The sequence below is a fragment of the Littorina saxatilis genome, linkage group LG7, assembly GCF_037325665.1.
Source record: "Littorina saxatilis isolate snail1 linkage group LG7, US_GU_Lsax_2.0, whole genome shotgun sequence".
In the NCBI taxonomy this organism is placed as follows: domain Eukaryota; kingdom Metazoa; phylum Mollusca; class Gastropoda; order Littorinimorpha; family Littorinidae; genus Littorina; species Littorina saxatilis.
In genome coordinates this window covers 44,132,122-44,152,229 of record NC_090251.1, presented here as the reverse complement: position 1 = coordinate 44,152,229, position 20,108 = coordinate 44,132,122, and the positions used below count along the sequence as shown (strand labels likewise).

The window sequence follows — 20,108 nt, the reverse complement described above, 5'->3', positions numbered from 1 at the left end:
TGAAACGTCACAGGCTCCAAAGGTTTGATGCTGTTTGGTTTATGATAAAAGTGATGCCAATGTTCATGATACGTGAAGCTTTCAGAGGGGTCAATTTGGAGTCACACAAACAGAGAAAATCTTTATGCGACTCACTTTTTGCCATACAGAATATAGATAAGAACCAAACTATCTGTTTTTCTAGCTCACTTGACATTAAAGAAAGTGACGATTTGATCATTGTTGATCCGAACTCAAACCTGTGGTGACCTAGTAATATAACCAGGATCAACCAGACAAAACTTCGATGTCCAGAAGTAGTCAAACCTCAAAACAGTTGGAAGTATCCAAGATGTGAGCACCATACACTTTTCAAACAATATTTTTTGCTTTATTACAAAATAGTGACCACACTATGACCTTGAAACTTGAAACAGATCAACTAGACTTTGGTTTTGGTATGAACAGAAGTTTAATAAAGTTACATTTTTACATTTGTTACCCAAACCATACCCCTAGGTTGACCAAACTTGGTTCATGTTTGAAGGTCATCGAATCATATAGAAGCGAATGAGATGTCAATGGTCTAGCTTTTAAAATCTTCAAGAAATTAATAATTTTTCCATATTTTGATTCGAACATCACTCCGTTTTGACCTTGACATTTCACAAACGTCAATCAGACTTTGGTCACGTCAGAAGGGGCATCCAACCCTAGAAATGGTTAAAGTGTAAACTCTAGTTTTAAAAATGTTCAAAACATTGATAATTTTCCATTTTAAGATCCTAAATTGCCCCTGTTGTGACCCTGAAATTTGACTTTGTTCAACCAGACTTGGGTCATGTTTGGAAGAGCTCAAGCTCTAGATCTACAAAGATGCACATGTGTTTAAGTTCTAGCCTCAGAAATATAAATACGAGCTAGTGACGATAACGTAGCCACGTTTTGAAGCTTAAAAGGAATCAACTTTCTGGCCTGCACTCGACCCCAATAGCTGTGACTTTGTAATTTGAGTATTATCACCCATACTGTAGTCACGTGTAAAGGTCATCGATGAAGTTTCAACTCTCTAGCTTACAATAAGTTTGATAATTTCATAACTTCGCATTATTTGTGCTTTAACTTGACCCCGCTGTGACCTTGAAATTTGACGAGAAACGTTTGAAGAATCATTAAGCAAAGGCGTTGTGCGAAGTGCCAAGGCTATTGCTTAAAGGCAATGCAGAAAATCATTTGTTATCCTTGTTAAGCCATACGCGACCGAGTTGTGACCTTGAAATTTGACAAGGGTCAATTATACTTCTACCATGCCTGAAGGCTGGCTTTTTAGCACCCAACTTGTGTGAATTTTCAAAGTTCTAGATGTACAAATGGTCAATAAATTGATAATTTTCCATTTTGATGATCCCAACTCGACCCTGTTGCGACCTTGACATTTTACCAGACTCAACTTAAGCTTTAATTTCCGTCTCGGAGAATTATCAAGCAAATGTGTTATACCAAGTTCAATTTCTCCAGCTTCAAAAGCAATGCCACCCATACGCAACCCAGCTCAGCTGTGATCTTGAATTGTATCAGGGTCAACCAGACTTCCAGACTTCCAACATGTCAGTAGACTATTTAGCCCCGAATATGCGTGAAGATTCAAAGTTCAAGCTTCACAAGTGTCTGAGAAAAAATGCCGTTTTTTACAGGCAGGAGAACCAGTCGTGACCTTGAATTTTGTTGAGGATCGACTTGATCTTCTCCATGTCGAAGGATAATTGATTGAATGCGTTGTATGAAGTGTCAAGGTTCTAACTTTAAAAATAAAGCAGAAATGGATAACAGTCTGTTTTTTTTAACCCATGAGCGACACGGCTGTGACCTTGAGATTTGACAAGGGTCAACCAGACTTTCACCGTGTCAAAACGTTATCAAGCCCTGAATGTGTGTAAAGTTTCAAGTTTCTAGCTTACCACAAAGCTGTGAAAAGGATTATTGTCTGTTTGTTTGTTTTTTACCCGTACGAGACCCTGCTGTGACCTTCACATTTGACGAAGATCTTTCTGAACTTCTTTGTGTCGGAGAATCATTGAGCTACGGCGTTTATGATGTTCAAAGGCTCTCCCTTTAAAAACAACGGAAAAAAGTGATAATTTAAAAAATAAATATTGGCCCATACGTGACCTTGAGATTAGACAAAGGTCAAACCAGACTTCCACCGCGTATGGAGGCTATTAAGCCCAAAAGTGTGTGAACTTTTGGGTTCTTGCTTTGAATAATTCTGAGAAAAAGGTTAATTTCCGTGGGGTTTTTTTACCAACACGAGACCTTGCTATGACCTTCAAATTTCTCAAAGATCAACCTGAAAGTTTCCTTGTCGAATGATGATTAAGCAAAAGCGTTGTTTGAAGTTTCAAAGTTCTAGCTTCAAAAATCTCTGAAAAAATATTTTTCTTCCGTTTGTTTATCTCCATGTGACCCAGCCGTGACCTTGAAATTTGACAAGGGTCAACAAGACTTTTACCATGCATGGGGGCAATTTAGCCCCAAATGTATGTGAAGTTTCAAGGTTTTAACTTAAAAAAGTTAGGTAATCACGGTATCAAGTCCTATCCCGCTATCCAAGCAAGTGTTTACGCTTCACCTGGCCTCTACTTGGAATATATTGTAGTTCGATCAGCAGTATCTGAATATATTAAGAAAAGCAATTATGATCCTAACCAACCTGTATTGAATAGACAAAACAATCTTCTTTTCAATAAAACGAGTATTAAAAGTGCCAGGCAATTCCGCGAATATATTGTTGAAGAAAAGTACACTAACCCGAGATCTATCAACTTCTGGCGTGATATGTTTGGCATTAATGTCGACCAGTCACATTGGAACCTGGCCAAAAATGTAACCCAAGAATCCAGATTAAGAGAGCTGCACTGGAAAATATTACACACGATTTATCCAACAAATGTTCTTCTGTATAAAATTGGATGACACGACAGTTGAGGGGCTGATTTCCAACGATGATGAAAGTGTGTATAGAGAGGAGGTGGAACAGTTGGTTGGCTGGTGCTCTGACAACAACTTAGAGCTCAATGTCTCTAAAACCAAAGAAATGATTGTAGATTTTAGAAAGAACAAACTCGCACTCACCCCTTTAGAGATCAACGGTGTAAGTGTTGAGCAGGTCGACTCCTTTAGATTTTTAGGCACAATCATCTCGAGCGACCTCACATGGGACAAAAACACAGAGCCCATCATCAAGAAGTGTCAGCAGAGGCTTCACTTCCTTAGACAGCTGAAGAAATTTAGACTGAACCAAGCCATCCAAAAGCAGTTCTATAGGGCCACTGTAGAAAGCATTCTGTGTTTTTCAGTCACCGTGTGGTTTAGCGGTGCCAGTGCTAGGAACAAGGAAGAGCTGGAGCGCATTGTGAGACAAGCGTCTCGTATTGTGGGTTGCGAACTTCCGTCAGTCGCCTCACTGTACAGCTCACGTTTAGCAAAGAGAGTTAGGGGTATAGTGGCAGACTCATCTCACCCAGCCAGCCATCTGTTCGAGCTCCTCCCGTCAGGCAAGCGCTTCCGCGCTCTGAAGAGCAGGACTTCTCGTTTCAGAAACAGTTTCTTTCCTGAGGCAGTCCTTGCGGCCTCAATGGTGGATCGTTCTTTGATCTGTTAGATCTGTGATATGTGTCAGTTAAAGTTTTGAAATGGATCGAGTATCCTTAAATGAAATATCTTAATAGATGTAAGGGTTGTGTCCATTGAATAACTGTGTTAGCATGTACTCGGATTTATTATATTGATGACTATATTTTTAGATATGATTTTTAGGGAATTCATTTACCTTTATCCATGCAACCTGTGATTACTCCTGTCAAATTGGTGCTAAAAGAACAACCAGTCCGTTTTGAACTGTCTGGTTGGTATACACACGTAATAGGCCCAGTGAAATTGAACACTTTATCTGTACATAGTTATTATGATATATGCGTGTGGAAGGAGTGTGAAGTTTTATGCATACACCATAACAAAATCCTGTGCTTTGCATTTGGTAAATAAACTGTTTGACTTGACTTGACTTGAATACGAGATAGTGTGAGATGCCCCTTCTGTCCAACCGAAATAGATTACGTTGAACATTTTTTTGTTAATTGTAAGAAAATAAAAGTGATATGGAGATACGTTGAACAAATTATTTATGAGAAATATAAAATAAGAATAGTCTTTGGAGTAGAACATATTTTGTGTGGTTATATTAATGGTGCTGACTCAATAAAATGCAAATATATAAATCACTTGATTTTGATAGGAAAGATGTGCATGAGCAGATATAGATACGGAACTCCCACTGATATTATAATAATGTTTGACAAAGAGAAACAAATACGAAACGTAGAATAGTGTATCATATATACTTCTTTTCTGGCTTCCCTCACCGCCCTCTCTTTCTTTCGTTTCGCTAAAAGGAGAACGGTACCGGGGTAGCACGCTTACAATTTGCTTTTCCTCTTACTTATTGTGATTGTTACTATGTTAACTCTATCATGACACCGCCACAAACAACACCTAAGTCAACCCAAACACAGACATATGTAAGACAATAACCAACATTAAAGATGCAAGATTTTGTCCATTGTAGAAAACCACATACAATTGATAAATTTATAAAACGCCAATGAAGAAGGACGCTCAGCTGTAGAGAGAAAGAAAGAAAGAAAGAAGAGAAAAGGAAAAAAAAAGAAAAAGAGAAAAAAAAACTTAGGGTTTCATTCTTTTCATTTATTTTTCAGCTTGAAGCGGACTGCATGCAACTGAGGCAAAAAAAAAAAAAAACAAAAAAAAAAAAAAAAACTTAAAAAAGTCTCAGAAAATAATATCTTTTCTTTTTTGAGAATGTGTTGCACGCAAGACATCACGACAAACGCTCGTGTTTTTATTTTGTTGCTTTAAAAGGTCGACTTGCATACCCGCTCTTTCGCTAATCTCAATTAAAATTCATCTTGGAAGTTCGGTTTTATTACGCTTATAATTAAGAAGATTAAACTAAGACAACAAATAGTTAGTGTTCCCATTAAACTCGATAAGGTAGTGACATTTTATGTTGAACGCAAGATGGTGTCGCACGCAAGATCTCAAAAGATGTTGACGACATAATTTCAACACTTGGTAGCGCATTCGTGGTTCGTGATTTCTTCACAAATTTTGAACACAGAATGTGTCACGTGGTTCCCTAGATGAAGTAGATCCTTGTACATGTAAGTTTTGTTTTTAAAAGAAAATAACCGTTAATTACCGAACATTATGTCGCACGCAAGATATGACGACATTTTCAGGTCGTTTTCAAAAATGCTGTTCAAAAGTTCTGCAGTCTTTGCTGGATTACTTGAAAGACAGCAGTTTGATACACCGTTATCGCTTGACGTGTCGACATCAATTCCAGAGTTTTTATAAAAGAAATTTAGTAAATATCTGCGATTGAAAAATGTATGCCGTGATGACGACACATCTTGCGTGGACACCTTAAAATTCGGTTATCGAAAAAAAAAATTCTCTCGAGATTTAGATTGGACGTTTGGTCTCGTCTGTTAAGCGATGTTTCAGGCATTCAATCAAACTAAATGCAAGGCATTTGTGCTTGTTATTTTTCTGTGGCATATTCAAAACACGAGGTATCACGATGTCCGCTTTCAGATGGCCGGTTTTGGCGTTATTTTTGACTTTAAACAAGGATAACTTCAAAACCGTTCAAGTCAGACACACGAAATTATGTCCACTATATCTTCGCACATTCATCCACACACACACCAATTTTCAGCAGACACACGTTTTTAGAAACATTTTTATTGTAAAACAAAAGCCGTCTTCTGTTCTGTGAGCACCTTTTGGCACTTAGTCATATGTATCATCGCGTGTCGACTGCTGGTGATAGTAGTAAAGTGCTTCTAGTATAATAGGCTTCTGCTATTGTTCAATGCTTTTTCCTATTTTGAAATGCAGTCATAAAAGCCGGCGAGGGCTGTACAGCTGCGACAGATACCTGTATCAGCAACTCCATTTGTTCAGGAAGCCCCTCAACATGCAAATGCAATGATGAGTACCCGAAATATGTTTATGGTAGATGCGGTAAGTACACGAAGACAAACCTTATGTTTGTGAAGGGGAAAGGGTTTGAATGGATCAGCGTGTGTGTTGATGTGTATGTGTGTGTGTGTGTGTGTATGTGTGTGTATGTGTGTGTGTGTACGCTCTCTCTCTCTCTCTCTCTCTCTCTCTCTCTCTCTCTCTCTCTCTCTCTCTCTCTCTCTCCCGAAGTATGACTCTGTGTGTGTGTGTCTCTCTCTCTCTGTCTCTCTCTGTCTCTCTCTCTCTCTCTCTCTCTCTCTCTTGCATCACACATACACACGCACTCACTCATACACACACACAAACACACACACACACAAAACACATACACACATACACCCACACATACACACACACACACACACACACACACACACACACACACACACATCCATACGCGCCTCACATTCTCTAATAACCCCTACTGACCCGTTGACACACACACACACACGAACACACACGGAACTGGCCTGGTCTGTTGCACCACACTTTGAAGTAATCCCACACTTTGAAGTAAATTACTTCAAAGTGTGGGGATGTGCCCCACACTTTGAAGTAAACCCATTTTTTACTTCAAAGTGTGGGGGGATCTTCCCACACTTTGAAGTAAACTCAGTTTTTAATTCAAAGTGTGGGGGGATCTTCCCACACTTTGAAGTAACTTACTTCAAAGCGTGGGACTTTTGCATCGCCTGTTTGAGCCTGATGATTTTGTCAAAAAAAATGGCAAAGTCTTTTGGATGAGTGAACAGAAAAAGTGAACGAGCCAAGAAACATAGTGATGTTTGTTATCAGGCTTTAAGCAATGTCCCATTGTTGAGTGTGACGAAAACTCGTGGTGACGATTGTAAAACATGTTGGGTCATGCGGAAACTATCTGGGAACAATTGGGCTAATTCGGCACGATTTTACAAGCATGGGCTCACTGTAAAAAGCCCCCCCTACGACATTTCTCCACAAAATGTCCCCACTGTCACAATTTCCCACCAAATGTCCGCAACTGCGATAATTTCCCGCCAAATATTCCAACTGCGACAACTCCCCACCAGATGTCCCAGCTACGATAATTCCCACCAAAATGTCCCCACTACGACATTTCCCCGTAGTAAGGGCATTTCAAGGGAGAATTGTCGCAGTGGGGACATTTGGCGGGGAATTGTCGTAGTGTTGAACATTTGGCGGGGAATTACTGCAGTTGCGGACAATTGGCGACGCATTGTCGTAATGGGGCCGTTTGGAGGGGAATTGTCGTAGTGGGAGGCATTTGGCGGGGAATTGTCGTAGTGTGGACATTTGGCGGGGAATTACCGCAGTTGTGGACATTTGGCGACGAATTGTTGTAGTGGGGCCGTTGGGGGGGGGGGGGGGAGGATTGTCGCAGTTGGGACATTTCCAGGGAGGATTGTCGCAGTGGGGACATTTGGCGGGGAATTGTCGCAGTGGGGGACACTTCGTGGGGAATTGCCGCAGTGGGGATTTTTGGCGAGTAATTGTCGAATGGGGAGACATTTGGCGGGGACTTGTCGTAGTGGGGCCATTTGGCGACTAATTGTCGTAGTGGGGCCGTTTGGCGACGAACTGTCGTAGTGGGGACATTTGGCGGGTAATTGTCGCAGCGGAGGACACTTGGTGGGGAGTTGTTGCAGTGGGGATATTTTGCGGGGAATTGTCGTAGTGGGGACATTCGGCGGGGAATTGTCGTACTGGGAACATTTGAAGACGAATTGTCGGAGTGGGGACGTTGGGCGGGGAATTGTCGCAGTGGAGGCCATTTGGCGGGGAATTGTCGTAGTGGGAACATTTGGCGGGGAAAGGTCGCAGTGGGAGACAGTTGGTGTGAAATTGTCGTAGTGGGGACATTTTGGCGGGGAAATGTCGCAGTGGGAGACACTTGGTGGAGAATTGTCGCAGTGGGGGACATTTGGCGGGTAGGTGTCGTAGTGGGGGCATTTGGCGGGGAACTGTCGTGGTGGGGACATTTTCCAGGGCGAGTGGCAACATTTCGCGGGGAATTGTCGCAGTTGGGATATTCGGCGGGGAATTATCACAGTTGGTATATTTGGAGAAGAATTATCGCAGATGCAGACATTTGGCGGGAAATTGCGACAGTGGGGACATTTGGTGGGGGAGTTGTCGTAGTGGGGACATGTTCCGATCCAGGGAGCCCATGCTTGTAAAATCGTGCCGAATGAGCCCGAGTGTTCTCAGATAGTCTCCGCGTGACCCCACATGTTCTAAAATCGTCACCACGTGTTTTCGTCACACTCAACAATAGGTCATTGCTTTGGGTTGATAATAAACATCGCTGTGTTTCTTGGCTCGCTCACTTTTTCTGTTCACTCATCCAAAAGACTTTGCCATTTTTGTTGACAAAATCATCAGGCTCAAACAGGCGATGCAAAAGTCCCACGCTTTGAAGTAAGTTACTTCAAAGTGTGGGAAGATCCCCCCACACTTTGAATTAAAAACTAAGTTTACTTCAAAGTGTGGGAAGATCCCCCCACACTTTGAAGTAAAAAATGGGTTTACTTCAAAGTGTGGGGCACATCCCCACACTTTGAAGTAATTTACTTCAAAGTGTGGGATTACTTCAAAGTGTGGTGCAACACTGGTCCTCAACAAGTAAAGACACAGTCGAACCTTAAGCTCCAATAGACTGCAACGTACAACGTCTTTTGCTCGACAGCGAACTTCAAGAAATTGGGCGATGCCTGCAAGACAACAAAAGATGCCGATCCGTGTCCGACACATGCTATCTGCGACAAGCTGACCGAGAAGTGTGTGTGTGACCTCGCCAATAATTATGTCAAATCCAGTGCCGGAGCCGGCTGCGGTAAGTGCAGGACATGTTATGCATAGATTCAACAGTTACAAAACGAAGGAATCCAAGATAATAGCTACCCCCCGCGGGTTAGGGGGAGTCCTATATTGGTTGGGACGAGAAAGAATTTACCCGATGCTCCCCAGCATGTCGTAAGAGGCGACTAACGGATTCTGTTTCTCCTTTTACCCTTGTTAAGTGTTTCTTGTATAGAATATAATCAATTTTTGTAAAGATTTTAGTCAAGCAGTATGTAAGAAATGTTAAGTCCTTTGTACTGGAAACTTGCATTCTCCCAGTAAGGTCATATATTGTACTACGTTGCAAGACCCTGGAGCAAATTTTTGATTAGTGCTTTTGTGAACAAGAAACAATTAACAAGTGGCTCTATCCCATCTCCCCCCTTCCCCCGTCGCGATATAACCTTCGTGGTTGAAAACGACGTTAAACACCAAATAAACAAACAACAAGTCGCGTTAGGCGAAATTACTACATTTAGTCAAGCTGTGGAACTCACAGAATGAAACTGAACGCACTGCATTTTTTCACAATGACCGTAGTCCGCCGCTTGTGCAAAACGGAGTGAAACTGACGAGCCTGTTCAACGCGGTAGTGGTTTCGCTGTGCTGCATAGCACGCTTTTCTGTACCTCTCTTCGTTTGAACTTTCTGAGCGTGTTTTTAATCCAAACATATCATATCTATATGTTTTTGGAATCAGGAACCGACAAGGAATAAGATGAAATTGTTTTTAAATCGATTTCGGAAATTTGATTTTGATAATAATTTTTATATTTTTAATTTTCAGACCTTGTTTTTAATCCGAATATAACATATTTATATGTTTTTGGAATCAGAAAATGATGAAGAATAAGATGAACGTAAATTTGGATCGTTTTATAAAAAAAAATTTTAATTACAATTTTCAGATTTTTAATGACCAAAGTCATCAATTAATTTTTAAGCCACCAAGCTGAAATGCAATACCGAAGTCTGGCCTTCGTCGAAGATTGCTTGGCCAAAATGTCAATCAATTTGATTGAAAAATGAGGGTGTGACAGTGCCGCGTTTACTCTCAATCGCTCTACACACACACACGCACACACACACAGAGACACACATGCACCACGACCCTCGTCTCGATTCCCCCTCTATGTTAAAACATTTAGTCAAAACTTGACTAAATGTAAAAAAGATAATAGCTCTAAACCCTGTCTGAGCCCTTCGCCATTCCACCACCAGTCCCTTCTCCCTATTCCTCCCCCCAACCTCCACCCCTCCCTCCCTACACCTCCTACCTCTCCCCAGCCAACTTTCGTTTTAACATTTAGTCAAGTTTTGGGGAATCTAGAGAAGGGTCGTGGTGTGTGTGTGTGTGTGTGTGTGTGTGTGTGTGTGTGTGTGTGTGTGTGTGAACAGCGATTCAGAGAAAACTACCGGACCGATCTTCATGAAACTTTACATGAGAGTTCTGAGTATGATATCCCCAGACGTTTTTCATTTAAAAAAACCAATTGTTGATAACGTCATATCCGGCTTTTTGTGAAAGTTGAGGCGGCAGGTCACGCTCTCATTTTTCAACCAAATTGGCTGAAATTGTGTTCAAGTAATCTTTGCCGAAGCTCGAACTTTGGTATTGCATTTTAGCATGGAGGCTTAAACACTAATTAATGAGTTTGCTCATTAAAGTTGTCATTAAAATCGATTTTTTGCAAACAGATTTAACATTGATTGCATCGTATTCTTCATCAAATTCTGAATCTAAAAATATATACATTATGTCCTGTTTACTCTTAAAATGTGATCACAGTTAACGAAAATTAATTAGTACTTCGATTAAGATAAAAGAAATCGATCCAAAAATGATTTCATCTTATTTTTGTTTATCATTTCCTGATTCCAAAAACATACAGATATAATATGTTGTATTCAAAACAAGCTCAGAAAGTTAAAAAGAAATATAGACAAGTCGCGTAAGGCAAAATTACTACATTTAGTCAAGCTGTGGAACTCACATAATGAAACTGAACGCACTGCATTTTTTCACAATGACCGTCGTCCACCGCTTGTGCAAAAGTCAGTGAAATTGACGAGCCTGTTTAGCGCGGTAGTGGTGGTTTCGCTGTGCTGCATAGCACGCTTTTCTGTAACTCTCTTCGTTTTAACTTTGTGAGCGTGTTTTTGATCCAAACATATCATATCTATATGTTTTTGGAATTAGGAACCGACAAGGAATAAGATGAAAGTGTTTTTAAATCGATTTCGGAAATTTTATTTTAATCATAATTTTTATATTTTTAATTTTCAGACCTTGTTTTTAATCCGAATATAACATATTTATATGTTTTTGGAATCAGAAAATGATGAAGAATAAGATGAACGTAAATTTGGATCGTTTAATAAAAAAATATTTTAATTACAATTTTCAGATTTTTAATGACCAAAGTCATAAATTAATTTGTAAGCCTCCAAGCTGAAATGCAATACCGAAGTCCGGCTTTTGTCGAAGATTGCTTTACAAAAATGTCAATCAATTTGATTGAAAAATGAGGGTGTGACAGTGCCGCCTCAACTTTTACAATAAGCCGGATATGACGTCATCAAAGACATTTATCAAACAAATGAAAAACATGTCAGGGGATATCATACCCAGGAACTCTCATGTAAAATTTCATAAAGATCGGTCCAGTAGTTTACTCTGACTCGCTCTACATACACACACACACACACACAGACACACACAGACACACACAGACACACACACACACACACACACACACACACACACACACACACACATACATCACGACCCTCGTCTCGATTCCCCCTCTATGTTAAAACATTTAGTCAAAACTTGACTAAATGTAAAAGGCGCGCTTTCCTGCTTACCGCAATACGCTACCGCGCTATTTTGGCTTGTCAAATGTACTTCGTTTTGCACGTGAAAATTGAGCGATTTCCTTGTCCCGGGAATTGACGAAGCTGTATTGTCTTGGTCGAAAAAAATGTAGTGCGTTCAGTTTCATTCCGTGAATTCGACAGCTTGACTAAATGTAATAATTTCGCCTTACGCGACTTGTTCTTTTCGATTGTTATCTACATCCTCGAAGGTATTTGGAACTTGAGTCAAACATGCTGTCGTCATCGTTAAAGAGCGGCTTCAGGTAAAATAGGAGAAGCAGAGCGACCGCTGAAGTATTGCTTAGTTAATGACGACGACGACGACGACCAAGATGTCGACGACGACGATGATGATGATGATGATGATGTTGATGATGATGATGATGTGATGATGATGACGGCGACGGGTAATAGGGTAACAAGCGTCTTGACCATGATGATGTTGACACTGAGATGTTGCATTCATCGTATGTAAACCATGTTCTTATGGATGGCGTAATTAAGCAGTTTCAGTTTCTACTAGTTTTGTTTGTTTTTAGGTTGCAAAGACAACTTCGTGAATCGTGGAGAACGCTGCTGTGAGTGTGCCAAAACATTTAATGGAGACACAGTCCTTCCCGGATAAGTCGGGCTAGGATTTTACACGTGATAAAACCACCCTTCCACTTCAACTGTCTGTGTGCATTCTGTGTAGAGTGGATTTTTTTCGGGGGGGGGGGGGATTAATTTATTTTTTAACGGACACCAGCTGAAATCTGTTAACAATATCAGCAAAAAGTTATCACATGACACAGGATGCAGTCCGAATATTAATGTTTGGTACTGTTGACCCCCCCCCCTTTGAAGACCCCCCAATTTTTAAGACCTCCTCCCTTTTTAAGCCCTGCTTTTTGAGATTTTCGGTCCATAACCTCTGTAAGTCTTAAAAGGGGGTTCCACTGTATGTCCAGGTCGAGAGGTGGTCCAGCGTAAAAGCCTGGCCAGATCTGAGATGTTGAGCCGAAAACTGTTTTTACGCGGGAAGGACTGTCTCTTTAAATAGAGTATAACTTTATCCCCGAGTACGCTAGTACAAGGGTCCAGCAGACTTTAATTGTGTGTCTGTGTGTCTCGACTTAACAGCTTATTGCTGGGAAACTACTCGGCGCAGTTCGTTCAAAAGTTGATACACTAACTTGATAATAGGTCCGATTGATCGTATTAAAACTTCATAATGTTACCTGGGACCTAAATGCGAAATAAACCACAAAAAAACGACTTGGCTGTGGGAGGAATTCGCGGTGCAACAGCCAGCCAGGCAGTCTGATAGAACGGTGCAAGGTCTCGGCCAACCAAGACTATGGCATACTCGTAGCAAAGCCGCCGAATGGTACCGTAAACCAAGAATAGTGACGTAATTACGTCACGGTCGAAAGTCTTTGACGTCAATGCCTCCCTGTAGTCTTTTTCTCTCGCGCGGTGTGTGTGTGTGTGTGTGTGTTCATTTTGTGCACATGTGTTAGACTAGTGTTACTGTTTGTGTGTGTGTGTGTGTGTGTGTGTGTTTGTGTGTGTGTGTGTGTGTGTTTGCGTGCATGAGTCTGTACTCGTGTGTGTGTGTGTGTGTGTGTGTGAATGTCTGAAGAGTACTCGGGTCCAGCGCGAGCGTTTTTTTTATGTCTTCTTGTGATACGTTCATGTGTGTGAACATACTAAATATTATCAGTGTTTTGTTTTTGAGTCACTTGAGAAAAAGTGACTCTATGTAATCGGTCAGTGTTAGTCTGTCCGGCCGGCCGTCCGTAGACACCACCTTAACGTTGGACTTTTCTCGGAAACTATCAAAGCGATCGGGCTCATATTTTGTTTAGTCGTGACCTCCAATGACCTCTACACTTTAACGATGGTTTCGTTGACCTTTGACCTTTTTCAAGGTCACAGGTCAGCGTCAAAGGAAAAATTAGACATTTTATATCTTTGACAAACTTTTCTCGGAAACTATCAAAGCGATCGGGCTCATATTTTGTTTAGTCGTGACCTCCAATGACCTCTACACTTTAACGATGGTTTCGTTGACCTTTGACCTTTTTCAAGGTCACAGGTCAGCGTCAAAGGAAAAATTAGACATTTTATATCTTTGACAAAGTTCATCGGATGTGATTGAAACTTTGTAGGATTATTCTTTACATCAAAGTATTTACATCTGTAGCCTTTTACGAACGTTATCAGAAAAACAAGGGAGATAACTAGCCTTTTCTGTTCAGCAACACACAACTTAACGTTGGGCTTTTCTCGGAAACTATAAAAGTGACCGGGCTCAAATTTTATGTGAACGTGACTCATTGTGTTGTGAATAGCAATTTCTTCCTGTCCATCTGATGCCTCATATAATATTCAGAACTGCGAAAGTGACTCGATCGAGCGTTTGCTCTTCTTGTTTTGAAACATTTTTGAAGAACAATTTTTTTGTCAGTGTAGCTAACTTGAATGTTTTGTCATACATCCCTCAGACATACACACTTACTGTTATAAAAACGTACATTGTATAACACTTCTTCATCCAAAAAGGTATTCCTATTAGCAACCTGAAATTGTCATTCATATTTCCAAGCCTTTTTTGTTCTTTTTTTTTCTCTCCCTGTTTCAAGTCTAAACCTATACTAAATTACTTTAAACTGATGCGTGTTGGGCAGTGGCCACAATCGGTCAAAGTTGTATGGGGAAGGACACTCCCAACTTGTGTGTCAGCGGTGCAACTTGCATGGACAACTCGACAACCCCATGGAAAGACTTCATGTGCATGTGCAAAGGCACTGTCCAAGACGACGGAACCTGTGGTAAGCTTTGAACATAGGAGTTGGAGGGGGGATTGCTACAAGTTAGGAGGTTGGGGGTGGGGAGTTGTGCCAGTGTGGGTAGGTTGGGTTGGGTGGGTGAGAGGTGAGGGGAGGGATGCTGGTTTGAAAGTGTGTGTCAAGGTTTGGGGAGAGGGGGAAGAGGAATAGGGGGCAGGAACGAGTGGACATTCGTGAGTGTGGATTTTGTGTGTGAGGGGGTGCTTGTGAGGTGAGAAGCGGTATGTTGTGAGAAAGTTTGGGGTGGAGGAGGGGGGGCGGGTACGGAGGGATAAGTGTGGGTTGTAAGAAGGGGGAGAGATGGGTATGGGTGGGTGATCCTGGATTGAGTGTTGGAGGGGGGAGGGGGATGAAAACAGGGATGTCGATGAGAAAGTGTGGGGGTGTGGACTACGAAAGGGAGTGTTTGTGTTTTGTGGAATGTATGTGTGAGTGTGCGTGCGTGTGTGTGAGTGCGTGCGTGCTTGTGTGCGTGTCTATCTGTCTGGGGTCTCGGTCTGTCTGTCTGTATCTGTAGGCTTACCTCCTGTCATTTCAGGCGCTGCCGCCGTGGTCACTTCTCTAGTCGTGTTGATGGCGGGTCTGCTCGTGACATCGCGCTTCGTGTGAACTTGACCGACACCGTGGAATCGCCTTCAGCGCGTTTAGCCTTACTTTGGACACAAAAGCATTCTAGCCATTTTGCTATAGATGGCTTTGGTGTCCAAAATGGTTGCGCTAGACCCTTTTACTGAGCACAGTTATGATGTGTATAATGTTGTTTTTAACTTTTACTCTCTCATATCTCTCTCTCTCTCTCTCTCTCTCTCTCTCTCCACCCCCTCTCCATATCACTCTCCCCTTCCCTCTCTATCACTCATATTTTACCCCGTCCACAGTCACTAAAAAATGTGAGCATCTGTATTTTGTATCCTTCAGTACAAACGCATTTTCAATGCACATGGATCCACATGCAGCTGAGATTTAATCACATTGTGTAAACAATCCCACGAAAACATTTTCCGTGCTGTGTGTGTGTGTGTGTGTGTTTTATCAGATCAAATTTATTTGGGGGGACGAATTGTTGCCGAAAAGTTAAAATGTTCTTTCACAATTACGCTATTTACGAAAATAATTCATTGGAAAACTTCCTGTGCACAAAGAGCATCTAGGCTGTTCATCTTTGGCATGTGACCAGTGCCATGCTCAAGTTTATCTTCTGGGCTAAATTAAAAACTGGTAATTGGGTTCTGAAATGGCAGTTCGGCTTTTATTGTTGAATGCTCAGATTGGGATGACAGTTCCATTGGAAAAAATCTGTTTGCAGTATTTATGCGAACTTGAAACATGTGTACATTTAAGCCACGTATATTTAGAATTAGAGATAAAATGTGCGTGATATGTTCGGAAAACCAAAAGTTAACATTCAACTCTGGAACATTCAAAACTACCGAGTACAGTACTCTTGTTGATTGCCACTCATTGATTTATCGGTTTGTTTGGCTTTGGCTTTTTATACTCAATTGTGCCGCTCTCTAGACATTGTATTTCTTTTTTTCTAGACTAAATCGACTTTGATATCCTTGCTGATATTGCTTTTTGTGGTGTGCAGTTAATTAGAGGAATCATAGTAGAAGCAAACGAACGCTGTTTCAACATTAGCAGTGTGATACACAACGTTGTAGATTAGACTGTGCATCAGCATTGGAACTTCTTTTAATCGTCAAAATATGAGCTGGATAATTTATTGGACTCTTGAAACTGTAAAATGATTACTAGCCATGTTTTATGTGTTAATAAAATTAATTGGGTTTAAATAACAAAAAATATGAAAACCTATGGATAGAGAGAAGACAGAGAGAGAGATCAAATCAGCGTTGACTCATGCCCTCAGACATTTTCATGTTCAGCAGTTTTTCCGCTTTGTTCTATTGTGATATTGTCTGGACGAAAAGAATATCAAAACTCTTTTGAATGCGGATGCATTATTGGAGGGTATTCACACTGTTTTACTCGACAATGAACGTCATTTTTGTGCATGGCATCATTTTTGGTCAGTTCTGCTCATGAGAGGGGAGGCGGTGATGTCAGTATTTCTATCACATGTATGTCTCCATTATTGGAAAAATCTGTCGCAGTTCTGACAAAATAATAATGAACCGATAAGGCGTCCCGATATATGCTCTGTTGGGGAAAACAAAAGAATGATGTTTCTGCTCAAAAATTGTGCTCACCGTTACAGAAGGGAGTCGTTCATTTGTTCGAATGAGAACACTGCCAATCACGCCGTTACAAGTTCGTCTATGTAATGACTTCCACTGAAAATGTTAAAGACGTATTTGTTTAAGGACTCCAAATGGTGCCAGATTGAAAACTGTTCAAAGAAGAGCTCTGGCTTTACTTTATTTCTTCTGCTTCTTCTTTTTATATTTAGTCAAGTTTTGACTAAATATTTTAACATCGAGGGGGAATCGAAACGAGGGTCGTGGTGTATGTGCGTGTGTCTGTGTGTCTGTGTGTGTGTGTGTGTGTAGAGCGATTCAGACTAAACTACTGGACCGATCTTTATGAAATTTGACATGAGAGTTCCTGGGTATGAAATCCCCGAACGTTTTTTTCATTTTTTTGATAAATGTCTTTGATGACGTCATATCCGGCTTTTCGTGAAAGTTGAGGCGGCACTGTCACGCCCTCATTTTTCAACCAAATTGGTTGAAATTTTGGTCAAGTAATCTTCGACGAAGCCCGGACTTCGGTATTGCATTTCAGCTTGGTGGCTTAAAAATGAATTAATGACTTTGGTCATTAAAAATCTGAAAATTGTAAAAAATTTATAAAACGATCCAAATTTACGTTTATCTTATTCTCCATCATTTGCTGATTCCAAAAACATATAAATATGTTATATTCGGATTAAAAACAAGCTCTGAAAATTAAATATATAAATATTATTATCAAAATTAAATTGTCGAAATCAATTTAAAAACACTTTCATCTTATTCCTTGTCGGTTCCTGATTCCAAAAACATATAGATATGATATGTTTGGATTAAAAACACGCTCAGAAAGTTAAAACAAAGAGAGGTACAGAAAAGCGTGCTATCCTTCTTAGCGCAACTACTACCCCGCTCTTCTTGTCAATTTCACTGCCTTTGCCATGAGCGGTGGACTGACGATGCTACGAGTATACGGTCTTGCTGAAAAATGGCATTGCGTTCAGTTTCATTCTGTGAGTTCGACAGCTACTTGACTAAATATTGTATTTTCGCCTTACGCGACTTGTTAAATTTTCATTTGAGCTGATATTTGCGTCTGGTCAGTAAAAACCGAGCAAGGCCATACAGCGATTTCTATTGCTGCACTTTCTTTTAAGAATGGTTAATGGTTAATGACCTGTTGCGTTGTTGTTGTGTTTTCCCAATTTTGTTCTCATTTATTTTAGAATTTATATGCGGAGCATCCGGTTTACATTCCGGCATCGTTTTGTTCGAGTCCCAAATGCGTGTGCAATAGCCGATTCAGCGTTCACAGTTTCCTTTGACTCTGAGATTAATTTTGTCACTGCTCAACCGTACTGATAGAGGCACTCGATCTCTGACATATATATGTTACAGGCATTAAGTGAAACCAGGCATTACGCGTAATGCCTGACATGTTCAGGCATTACGCGTAATGCCTGTGACCACTAGGCATTACACGTAATGCCTAAAAATACCAGGCATTACGTGTAATGCCTGAAAATCCTTGCCAGGCATTACACGTAATGCCTGAAACCTGTTACAGGCATTAAGTGAAACCAGGCATTACGTGTAGGCCTAATGCCTGAATATCGTTTGATAGAATAGGTCGAACAACACCTTTGACTCTCGCTCGTTTCTTCTTCTTCTGACACTCTGCGCACAGAGATTTGTAAAGTGGGGTTCACGTAGAACAGGGTCCAGATTGAATTCATCTTGCTAAAACAACAACACCATGTCAATGTACCCGAGCGCTACATTCAAACTACTAAAGATCGTGAACAACTTACGTCGAATAATGATAACAAATCTCCCTTATGAGAAAAAACCCCGTTTACACAGTGTTTCTCAAGCGAACATTAATAATAATTTGATATCGTAGCTTTCAACAGCCCCGGTATGTGAGATAACACAACGCAATTTTCTTATTAGCTGTTTTTGTTCCAGCAAGAACGATACAGTCAGTGTACTAAGCCTTTTTTGTTACCTCCCTTTGACATTATAATTATGTGTCAATTACTCTATCAGAGACAGCATTGGAGATAACCCGGTTTCAGTATTGTTTCATGATAGACGTAGAGCTGAATACCAACACTCAAATCTGTTTTTGACAAACACCACACATCACTTACTTTCCCAAGAGATGATACTCATGACGTGTCGTTTTCTGGAAGGCAGCTTTTACTTCTTCGATTGTTCTGAAGTAGGGCCTACATAGCTTTCGGGAGCAACTTTCTGTCGTCCTTTTCATAAAGTTCAAACAAACGTCGAGTAAACAATTGTTCTTTTTCATTATCCTCCATGGTGACGAATAAGCAACTGGTGAAAACTCGACTTGAAATATTGGACCTCGGCTTTCCATTGTGACATGCACTCACACTTACGTGAAATTCAAACTGTGGTGAACACTATGTCAGAAATACATTATTTTTGCATTGCGAACCATCACTCATAATCGCAAAATAAAACGTGCATTCATTTCAAAGCTCACTTGATTGAATGTCAGTTACTATATTCACACCATGACATTTTGTCAACACTTTGTCCTTAAAAAATGTTTTCACTGTCATCCAAGAGGTAATGTGTATTGCCTGAATTGCTTCAGGCAATAAGCGTAATTTTGAGAGTCAAATTTCAGGCATTACGTGTAATGCCTAGTATTTTTAGGCATTACATGTAAAACCTAGTGGTCACAGGCATTACGTGTAATGCCTGAACATTTTAGGCATTACGCGTATTGCCTGGTTTCACTTAATGCCTGTAACATATATATCTGCTATGTGTTGTTACTATAGTGCGTGTACTGTTATGCAAACTGTAGATTATGCATAATGTAATTGTATCTTTATCTAGTCGTGTTCTTCGACTTATTTCCCTTTTTTCTGTCTCATTTCACAGTTTTTCTTGTTCCTTGGTATCTACATGTGGTTTATACATACAATAAAGAAGCAGAATTGTTGTTGTTGATGTCTGTTGTGGGTTTTGTTTAGTTGTTATTGTTGAAGTTTGATGGTGGAGGTGGTGTGACCGTGTCTGTAGACAAAGTGTAGTTGTAACAGTTTATTTTGGCTTGTTTGTTTGTTCGTTTGATTTTGATAAAAACAAAACTAATAGGTTATTAGAACGTTTAATTATTGACAAAACAAAACGTTACATTTACATTTTGTTAAATAATTAAACGTTCCAATAACCTTTTTTATTTATCAGTTCTGAAATATATGGAACGTTAGCAGTCTATCTGGGTTTTTTA

General features: G+C 40.4%; 1 protein-coding gene across 1 annotated transcript in view; it reads left to right on the top strand.

Annotated features, from left to right (window-relative positions):
• LOC138970212 (uncharacterized) overlaps nt 1-19,817 on the top strand; it is a 28,035-nt gene extending 8,218 nt beyond the window's left edge. The window contains exons 3-7 of the mRNA XM_070342707.1: nt 5,962-6,087; nt 8,774-8,920; nt 12,348-12,386; nt 14,481-14,624; nt 15,181-19,817. Of these exons, the coding sequence (XP_070198808.1) occupies nt 5,962-6,087; nt 8,774-8,920; nt 12,348-12,386; nt 14,481-14,624; nt 15,181-15,251 (527 nt within the window). The 3' untranslated portion in view covers nt 15,252-19,817. The remainder of the gene's footprint in view (nt 1-5,961; nt 6,088-8,773; nt 8,921-12,347; nt 12,387-14,480; nt 14,625-15,180) is intronic.
• Nucleotides 19,818-20,108: the final 291 nt, after the last annotated feature.